This window comes from Diadema antillarum, unplaced genomic scaffold (genome assembly GCF_040938485.1).
Source record: "Diadema antillarum isolate AM-2024a unplaced genomic scaffold, OU_Dant_1.0 seq00001014_RagTag, whole genome shotgun sequence".
Classification (NCBI taxonomy): domain Eukaryota; kingdom Metazoa; phylum Echinodermata; class Echinoidea; order Diadematoida; family Diadematidae; genus Diadema; species Diadema antillarum.
In genome coordinates, this window is record NW_027271850.1 from 1,170,016 (window position 1) to 1,181,032 (window position 11,017).

At 39.7% G+C, this 11,017-nt stretch overlaps 1 protein-coding gene across 1 annotated transcript; it reads right to left on the reverse strand.

Annotated features, from left to right (window-relative positions):
• Positions 1–777: 777 nt before the first annotated feature.
• On the reverse strand, positions 778–9,277 carry LOC139742689 (uncharacterized). Its single transcript, XM_071653219.1, has 3 exons — positions 8,479–9,277; positions 3,065–5,033; positions 778–2,585 (listed from the first exon to the last, which is right to left on the reverse strand). Exons 1-3 carry the CDS (start codon positions 8,554–8,556, stop codon positions 2,512–2,514), a joined length of 2,121 nt encoding a protein of 706 aa, XP_071509320.1. The 5' UTR covers positions 8,557–9,277; the 3' UTR covers positions 778–2,511.
• Positions 9,278–11,017: the final 1,740 nt, after the last annotated feature.

An 11,017-nucleotide genomic window follows, 5' to 3' on the forward strand; every position in this document is an offset into this window, starting at 1 on the left:
CGAAAACACTGTACCTGCACGTACATACAGTTGGCAGCAAAATTATTCAACCCCTTTCACATTTTGGGCATAAAATAGCACTACAAATTGTGCTGTAAAGTATGAAATATTCATAACAAGACATCATAAAACGCAGTGAATTGTATGTCGTATGCAGAGATGCCAACCATTACGTAATATGCATGAGGTCAAAATTAAAATATAAATAGCTCAACTGCTGAACAATAGTGAAAGATGCGTAACAACAATGACCATACTAACATCAATGAACTGGTGATGAAAGCCTTGAATTCATATGGAAATACACATCATGCATATTCCGTAACGGTTGGCATCTCTGCATATGTAAGGGAAACATAATCTTTGTTTTCCACATGCTATCCAATTGAGATCATTCATGGGTGAAAAAATGATATATTTTGCAAACTTATGTACATTTTCTTGGATTTGTGTGATTATTGGAGCGTTACTTGCAAGCCAGCCCTTGAATATAGGCTCATAAGTCATTTTCTTGAAAGCTGACATGATATTGTATAATTTGATGTCTAATTTCAAATATTTTGGTAGGTATTACTATATTTATAGACATTTTTCAAAGAAAAACTGTTTCATTTTTGTTGCCCCGTTGACTTTTGTACACAGATTATATTTTCATCAAAATTTTATTTTTTATTTCTTCATGAAAGAAATAGAAACAACTGCAGATACTAGAATTGTGTATTAAATTAAAGGGTATTGTCACATCTCTCAGAAAACATACAAAATCATTTGTGATCATTGGTGGTTTGCAAGTTACGCTTCAATAATCACACAAAGGTAAGAAAATATACATTATTTTACATAATGGATCATATTTCTTCATGCATGGGTGATCACAATTACATAACGGGTGGAAAGTAAAGGCAATACATTATCCTTTCTATTGATATACAATGTGATAGGTTTTATGATAACTGGAAAACTGTTTCTTAATTCCAACACAATTTATAGTGTTGATAATGTATAAAACGTGAGGGGGTTGATTAATTTTGCTGCCAACTGTATGTGTTGCCAAGAACCTTGCCATCCCTAACAATTACACCAATACTGAAATAACCCCAAAATGTGTCATATCTATTGGTGTAAATTGACTTCTGTGACCTTTGATTTTGAATCTTGGATCAAAGAATAAAGTTTACCAGTAATATATCATTCCATGATACTTAAAGCAAAGTCCATTTCTGAGGTAGTACTTAGACCCAGTATAAAACTGTAAAACTTTTCATTAAAATGAGCATTGATCTTTTAACTTTGATCCCTATATGGTAATAAAACCTTCCTCTAAAATAACCAATATAACATTAACTATGGCAAACTGTTACAGCCAAAACCTTAGATAAAAATATAAACATCAACACAAACCAAATACGCAACTAGAGTGCTGATTTTAAACAATGGTATGTGCAATCACCATAAGATCAAACCTACGAAACCTTTCGAAAAATACACATCATTCCAAAGCCTTTATTACTAAATCGTATACATACCATTCCCCTTGAAACATGAAATATGAAACAATGGCATATAAATCAATATTTCAAGATATCCTATTGACAACCCCTCCTATGGTTGAATTGTGCACAGTCATACATGTACATTAAAAACTACAGATACATAGGCCTCCGCCATCTGTGAAAACACTGTACCTGCACAAACAATTATGTTGCCAACAGCCTTGCCATTCCTAGCAATTACACCAATACTGAAATAGCCCCCAAACGTGTCATTTTTTTTTTTTTTTGGTGTAAATTGACTTTTGTGACCTTTGACTTTGAATCTTGGATCAAATAATAAAGTTTACCAGTAATTTATCATTCCATGATACTTAGATTAAAGTCCATTTCTGAGGTAATACTTAGACCCAGTATAAACATGTAGATATTTTCATTAAAAATGAGCATTGATCTTTTAACTTCGACCCCTAAATGGTAGTAAAACCTTCCTTTAAAATAACCACTATAACATTAACTTTGGCAAACTGTTACAGTCAAAACCCTCAACACAAACCAAATACACAACTAGAGCGCTGATCTTGAACAATGGTATGTTCAATCACCATAAGATGAAACCTACAAAGGCTTTGAAAATACATATCATTCCAAAGCCTTTATTACCATATACATACGATTCTGCTTCTTTCTCAGGTCACACGTAAAATTATAGTCCCCACTTCGTCTCCGAGCACAGAAGAGCTGTCAGATTACCGTGACAAAGGTAAAATAATTGTAACCATAACCCTAAAAAGGAGTCTGATATGAATATACCCTGTTTAATCAACAATGACCATGCAGTCTGATAAAAAAAGTCAATCATATTCAAACCTTATAAAACAAATATTACCCAGTGATAGGTTTTGTGAAACAATAAAAAGAGTATTTCATTCAAGATTATGTGACTCTCTTCCACATTCAACCTAGCAGTTTGTAATTCTGCACAACATTCTTGAGTATAGCTCCTTTCCTTGAAAAGTATTTAAAGAGCATCCATAACCCATAGACCACTATGTAGAATGTGATTAAACTCCTGTCTAAACTCTACAAGGATATCTGCCTGTGGCAGACCATTCAAAGTGAACTCAATTTTCTCTATCCTTTTTAAAGTTTTCAATTTTATATTCTATTGAGAAATTCTATGGTCATCCATTTTACATTTCGAACGAAAAAAATTGACCCGTAAATAACGAAAATACAGGAATAAGAAGGAGAGCATTGCCAGTTTGCCGGTGCTATTTGGCAGTGAGTTACAACGGGGAGGTGAGACTACTCCCTGGTTACAATCAGCCTGCTGACTGGATCGTTGAGAAAGCAGCTGTCGTATTACGTAAGAGCATGATAAGGATATCTGCCTGTGGCAGACCATTCAAAGTGAACTCAATTTTCTCTATCCTTTCTAAAGTTTTCAATTTTATATTCTATTGAGAAATTCTATGGTCATCCATTTTACATTTCGAACGAAAAAAAATGACCCGTAAATAACGAAAATACATGAATAAGAAGGAGAGCATTGCCAGTTTGCCGGTGCTGACAATGTGCTATTTGGTAGTTATCATAGGTGGATGGCAATTCTATCACGTTACCACAAGTGTGGCCAATGGGCCTCCTCTGGAGACCATCCAAGGAACAGAATGTAACCCTGATATCTGAGTTAGAGAGAATATCTAATCCTGTACAGAACCTAAGAAATCTTCTCAGCATGCCTTGGTTTAGTGACCGCAAGTACTTCTTCAGGTACGTTGATACCGCCTGCTCATTGGGTGAGAGATCCCTTGAGAACTCCAACTTGTCAATCACTTTTTTCGATGTCGGATACAGTGAAGCATATATTTCACTTAAGCTTTCCTGGGTCAGCTCATTCTGAAGGTTTTGAAGGACTGGTCTCATGCAGTCAGCAATGTACATTGGCTTTTGGATGATTTCCTTATGGCCCAACTCTGAAAGGAGGCAGCTGAAGTTTTCGTTTGTTGGTACCTTTCGACAATCATAGCCACTCAGGATGTCAATGAGCTCTTCATTGTCTTCGGGGAAATTGCTAAGTGCTGATTTCACGACTTCCTTTTCTGATTCTGGGAGCAAACTTAGGAAGGCCTCCACCATGTCACCATTACAGAACGTGGATCCCCAGATTGCATTAACCATAAAGTCTTGTGCCAACCTGATGGGAAAGTACTTGTGGTCCAACCAGCCTTTTGTGATGATGCGTCCTAGTGCCTGCCATTCCTTCTCCCCATAATCATGTCTCAAGACAGGTATCCTTGAAGAGTCTCCACTTGTCATCTGTTCATACACCTCGTCCCAAAATTGGGTTATAGCATCCTTATATACTCCGTTACCCTGGCCCTTCTCTAGATCCCCATTTTGTAGAATCATATGGACAACAATATTAGCCTTCAGTATGCTTTCGTCCGAAAAAGCATTCATCATATCTGTTATTAAACAACTTCTTCGAATGAGGAGAACTTCAAATTGTGTTTGGTTAGTTGGAAAGTCATTTGTCTGTTCTTCAACCAGCTCTACATATACAGTTGGCTCATCAGTAATGACTTCAGCCAATATCTGTTCAGCTGGCAATGAGTTAACTGGGTCCCTAATCGTGACATCGAGCTGTTCCTGCACCGGAGTAGAGTGCGATGGCCCAAATGAAATAGTTGGTGAGTCTGCAAGTTCCTTCAATCCCGAAAATAAGGTGCTGGACTTGGTGATGTCATCTTCCAGACAACATACAGATGAAGATGAAGAGTGGGTGCTTGTAGAATGTTCACCAGAATTTAGCGAAATTTCAGGCAAATCAGCTTCACTACTACTTGTATCATATCCATGATCCCTCACATGAACCGTCCTCCTCTTCTTGACCTTTGACTTGCCCTTTGACTTGCCCTTAGATTTGCCATGCTCCTGTACTTTGGACACTGTGCGCAGGTAAAACCTAAGGGTTGGCATTTTTGATCTGCTGTAGAGTTGTCCAACATCTCCTTCAAGAGGCTGCTGTCGAAAGTCCACCAAGGAGCATTCAAAGTTTTCTTTTTCCCCTTTAGCTGAAATGCCATCCGGGAAGAAGAGGTCTTCTACAATTTGTAGCAGTTCAGCAGGCTTGCATAGCTTAGACACAGACAGAGATCTGATGCCTCCTCCGTTCGTCTTACGTACCTGCCTGTATCTGCCTAACATATGATCAAAGTCCATCCATCCGACATCTATTCTTCTGTCCAATCTTTCAGCATTTTTGTTCCCTAGCATTTTATGAGCTCTCCCATAGGAACAACTTGCAGAATCTTCATACCCACTACTATTTTCAGCAACCTCCCTATCTCTTTTCATCCCCAATTTCTGTCTAAGTTTACAAAGAAGCGAGTCTTTTTTGGAAGACTTTGATGAGCTGGTAGACACTTTCTGAGTGCTTTCTTCTGAAAATTTGCGCAGTGCTAGTCTATCCCCCAATAGTGGCACAAACTTCTTGAGCTCATCCTCATCCATCAATAGCAGAATGGAAGCATCAATCTGTAAATAACAAGAAGGTGAGAGAATACATATGAAAAAGAGTTAATTTTTTTTCAGCAAAAAAGAGCACAAGGCTAATTGAGGAAAGGCCAAAACGTAGAAGCATTCCATGTTAACCATGTGCAAAATGAACGTCACTGACAAAGGTGGGCAAGATTTGTCGAGTGCTGTCTTTTATATTTACTTGATTGCTGCATGTATACCGGTTAATAACTACACACTGTCTCAAGAAATGCATTCAAACTATGTATTCAAAGAAACATATTATAAAATTGAAACATCAAACCAGAAATGTCGCTAGGGCGACTGGTATGCCTCCGCAGTATCACATTTTTTCTCCCATAAGGTGCAGTACATACTGCCAATGTGAGACCACAAGTTAATGTAGTGGGCAAATAATCATTATCTGGTGATTATATGCCAAGTTTCAGGACAGTACACGGAGCCACTTTAAACATATGGAAAATGGGTGAAATTTGAGCATTTCACTAGACCTCTGAAATTTGACCTCTGGCCTAGTTCACTCAATATCTAATCAAGTGATTACCCTATCACACTTCATCATTTTGGACCAGGTTTGGGGAAATTTGTTCTTTCCAGTCTTAAGTTATTGCATTGACGGATAAATTTCATGATTTGACTTTGAACTTTGACCTTTGGCCATTAGCCGATTTCACCCAAAATCTAATCAAGTAATTGCCCCATCATAATTTATACTTGGACCAGGTTTGGTAAAAATCCAGCCAAAACTAGAGCACTCGGCCGGGGGACCCGATCGAGCACATGTATCCCCCGAACCCACCCCCCATACCCCATTTGGATGATTTTTTTAGGCTAAACTGTTGAATAATGTGGCAACTGGGAACCAATGTTTGCACTTTGGGTATTTTTCAGTTGTTGTCACAGAATTTACCTTGTGCCACTACAGGTTATTAGTAGGAGTCTTCAAATACACTGGGTCGTGATCACTGTAGTAGGTGTGTAGTACCCCTGATTGCAGTACAACACAGTCTCTGGTGTATATGTGGTCTAGGAGCTGCTGCCGGACCCGCTTCCTACAAGGCGTCTTTGTTTTACCATAATACACCTTCATGCCAAATTTGAAGATGATCTAAGAAGAACTGCAGCCAGCAGAGCGCTCACAAGAAAATCTCTGCGGCGGACGCGGCGGCGCAACGAGGCCAAATCCATATTGTCCTCATTTCTTCATAATGCACCATAATGCACCTTCTTGCCAAATTTGAAGAAAATCGGACAAGAAATGTGGCTGATAGAGCACATACAAGAAATGTGATCTGGCATCCAAGTCGGAACACTGAGGGCGCCCTCACCACAAACTGTTGTGTCCTACATGTTGAATGACCACCCATACACCTCCTTTACAAGTCTGAATAAAATCCATTGGGTAATAATCAAGTTATTGCATAAATAAGCACTTTTGCAAATTTTGACCTGAACAGGGTGACCTTTGTCCCTGTAAAAGCAGAACAGTGGGGGCAGCATTACCAATAGGTATAGGTGTGTAGAATTGACTATGACACATTTACATGTACATACCAAATTTGAAAAAAAATCGGTCAAGAAACACAGTCAGGATCGCGCACACAAGCAGACCCTGAAATATTTACCTTTTGGTGTATAGAGACGGAACAAGCGAGGGCGCCACCACTAAAAACAATAGGTGTCTTCATTTCACCATAATGCACCTACATGCCAAATTTGAAGAAAATCGGACAAGAAATGTGGCTGATAGAACACACATAAGAAATGTGATATGGCATCCAAGTCGGAACACTGAGGGCGCCCTCACCACAAACTGTTGTGTCCTACATGTAGAATGACCACCCACACGCCTCCTTAGCAAGTCTAAATAAAATCCATTGAGTAATAATCAAGTTATTGCATAAATAAGCACTTTTCCAAATTCTGACCTGATCAGGGTGACCTTTGACCCTGTAAAAGGTAGAACAGTGGGGGCAGCATTACCAATAGGTATAGGGCTCACACCCGTAAATACAAGGGAATGCCCCAGGCCCCTTCACAAATTCGTACCAAAGATACCAAAATAAATGAAGAAAAAAATTGATTAAAAATCAATGATGTAGTTTGGCAAAAAACTGAATAGCTGTAGATATTGAGTATGAATTCCTCTACAAGTTGCATTTTGGTTGGAAGATGAAAGATTTTCTGGTGGAATTTGAGGGGACTATATTTCATTGGGTACGTGTACGGAAAATGGGTGATTTTTTGAGTGATAAGAACTCGTAGTCTGGCTTTGCGGACCCCTGGACAGAATTTGAACTGAATTATCCACCCTGAGAATTTGATGGATGAAAGGGTATATCTAACTTATCCAGGTTAGTGAAGCTGAAACACCTCATTTCTCCCAGCTGTTTTACAGAATTTTTTGAAATTTGATTTTTAACACACATCCCTATGGGGAAATATTTATGGGTGTGAGCCCTATAGGTGTGTAGACTTGACTATGACACATTTACATACCAAATTTGAAAAAAATCGGATAAGAAACATGGCCAGTATTGTGCACAAAAGCAGACCCTGAAAAATTTACCTTTTCATGTATAAAGACGGAACAAGCAAGGGCGCCACCACCAAAAACAATAGGCTTCTTTGTTTTACCATGATACACCTATATGCCAAATTTGAAGATGATCCGAAAAGAACTGCAGCCGGTAGAGCGCTCACAAGAAAATCTCTGCGGCGGAGACGGCGGCACAACGAGGCCAAATCCATAGTATCCTCCGAACTCTGTTCGGGGGATACAATTACTCAAGTTCTCACGTAAACGAATGTGGACGGATGTACGGACGGACGGACGGACGGACGGACAACCCGAAAACATAATGCCTCCGGCACCACTTCGTGGCGGAGGCATAAAAAGCTTTACCTTTATGCTTTACGATTTCCTTAGCTATACCACGGCTTGATATCAGCAGGCACCCGGAACACATGGGCGCCTAAAATTCAGGTCTGGAAGCCCAAAAGTGAACAATTTCAATACAGAGCCCAATACAAGGGGAGCCTGGGATGTCTGGACCTCTAACCAAAAGAGTTAGTGTGGAGCCCTGGCTATACAAATGCAAATGTTTCATGTTTATTTCATGGATAAGATATATCATACCACTCTCATAATAACTGCCCCTATACAAGCCTTAGGACACTATCCCCCCCCCCCCCCCCCCCCCGGGGGGGGGGGGGGGGGGGGCACTTCCATTACAAGGCGGACACCATGCTCGTACAGAAAAGAACATAAAAGGGGTTGTGTTTCACAGATGATGTATGCGCATACAGTGAAAAGGATATCAAACTTGACAAAATCGGGGAAAAGGGTATACTTTTACAACAGCTAATTTACTTGTTTAGAGTGGGAAAAACCTGACAAAATTAATACTTGTTTGGGTATTCTGAGATGAAGTCTAATTACTTGTTTAGGGTCCATTTTGAAACGTTCTATAACACTTCTGTCCATGCCTCTTTCCTCCATAAATGCACACAAATCCATCTTGATAAACCTACAATAAACAACAAAAAAGTGTTAATTAGACATTAATCTAATAATCATGGAGGTGCTTGTAAAAATTAGATGATTATACATGTAGGCCTATGTTGCCAAGTTATTCTACCAAATCACACAGAAATGTGTATTTCGAAATCAAAGTAATATATATGCGAAAGAATGAGATAAGGGAACTGACGTAGCGCTTAATTCCTTTCTTTATTTTATACAAGCTTTCGGCCCCTGGCCTTCATCGACTCTGTACAATCAAGAAATGACAAAAATAGACACCAAATGGATGATAAATGAACACAAACTAAGGTGAACAAGTGTTCTGTGGATGACAGCTGCTATGTCAAAAGAAATTAAGTTCAGATATAGATAAACACAATAATAAACACAAACTAAGGTGAACAAGTGTTGTGTGGATGACAGCTGTTATGTCAAGAGAAACTAAGTACAGATATGTCTATATAGCTATCTACATTGCTTGAGTGTACTTTGAGGACAAGTAACATTTTTTTTTTTATAGCTAGAAGGTGGAATTTTCAGCTGGCTTGCCTCACTTGCTCGCAAAATAAAAAAACGAAATATGGTTCATACTCTGAGTAAAGGTTCAAATCGCCTAAAGTTTTCATTCAAGTAATGAGGATGTACCTCTGTGGTATTGTTTGAAAACATTTTTTGTGGTTAACTGGCAGCAAAAAAAACAGGTCCTACATCCCCCCCCCCCCCCCGCTTATTTAGTCTATCCTTCATGTTGGAACCTCCCAAACCCTTTCCCTGCTCAGTCCTTTACTCCGTGGCCGAGGATATTCGGCATCACTCAACCCCCCATAATGAAACTTTGCCTAAATGGTTAGGCCTATTCAACAGAGTGATAAGTTGCCTAAGTGGATATTAGCCAAAGTGGGTTTAGCTCAAATGTGAATTAGACATAAAGGTAATTAGAAACTTACAAGAGACCCGCGGGTCTAGCGCTCACCTGAGTATCGCAAGTTTACCTTTCACGCAGTCACTAATCTAAATTATTCACAGCTCTACTAAAATTTGACCAGGCATTCTCAAGTAGAAGATGAAAATGTACAATAAGGGCCCAAATTTTTTTAAGATTCCTTAATTTGGGGGATTGGGGCCCCCTGGGGCCCTCTGGGTGGGGCATGGTGCCCATTTTGATAAATTGAGATCCTGACCCCCTAGGGATGCTACCTGCCAAGTTTGACGAAATCCATCATGAGGTTTTCAGGAAGAAGATGAAAATGTACAATTCAGGCCCCCATTTGGACCTTCCCAACCCCCCACCCCCCTCGTCCCCAAAGAGGGGCACCCCTGGATCTGCTATGAACAAACTTGAAACTACAGTCATTAATGTACTCACTTATAGTATTATCTTAGCTCTATAACTTCTGATTCTACAGAAGATTTTTTTAAAGATTCCTTCATTTGGGGGTTTGGGCCCCCCTGGGGGCCCCTGGGTTGGGTATGGTGCCCATTTTAACAAATTGAGATCCTAACCGTTGGGATGCTACCTGCCAAGTTTGGTGAAAATTGGTCATGGGGTTCTCAAGAAGAAGATGAAAATGTACAATTTAGGCCCCATTAGGACCCCTCCCCACCCCCTCCCCTGGGTCCCAAGGGGGGCACCCCTGATTCTGTCATGAACAAACTTGAAACTACAGTCATCAATGTACTAACTCATAGTATTAACTTAGCTCTATCACTTCTGGTTCTAGAGAAGAAGATTTTTACAGATTTCTTTAATTTGGGGGGTTTGGGCCCCCCTGGGGGCCCCCTGGGTGGGGCATGGTGCCCATTTTAAGAAATTAAGTTCCTAACCCCCTAGGGATGCTACCTGCCAAGTTTGATGAAAATCGGTCCTAGGGTTTTCAAGAAGAAGATGAAAATGTAAAAAGTTTACACACGACGGACGACGCACGACGGACGCCGGACGAAGGGCGATCGCAATAGTTCACTTTTAAGAGCCTTTGGCTCAGGTGAGCTAAAAATGAATAATAGACAGAATGATGATTAGACGAATCAAATATTAGACAAGCTGGTGACTAGACCAACTGGCAAACAGACTAAGTGGTGTTAGACTTGATTGAATGGACAGACCAATTAGACGTTAGACTGAATGGTCATTAGACCAAATGGTCATAGAGTTTAGACCAAATGGCCATTACACCAAATGTACTTTAGACTTTAGACTAACTGGTCAGTAGACTAATTGATAAGTAGCCTAAGTGGTTATCACTTAAGACAAAATGAAACTTTGCCTAAATGCGATTTACCCGTGATACATACACTATTACTACGTTTGAAGACCATATTAAATGTCAAACCCCATGCATAATATATTATTATTAGCTGCTCCATTCATTAACCCTTAATAATAATATAAGTCCTAGCACGTTTTAGCCGACCGGTTCTCAAAGACCAGACTTAAGCACCACATGCTTTGGCCTGG

Excerpts from the sequence above, each read along its gene's own strand:
- LOC139742689 (XM_071653219.1), bottom strand. The coding sequence starts at position 8,556 with ATGGATTTGTGTGCATTTATGGAGGAAAGAGGCATGGACAGAAGTGTT. Across the intron at positions 5,034-8,478 it reads TCAAAATGGACCCTAAACAA|ATTGATGCTTCCATTCTGCT; the intron begins GTAATTAGACTT and ends TGTTATTTACAG. Across the intron at positions 2,586-3,064 it reads TAACTACCAAATAGCACATT|ATATCCTTGTAGAGTTTAGA; the intron begins GTCAGCACCGGC and ends TGCCACAGGCAG.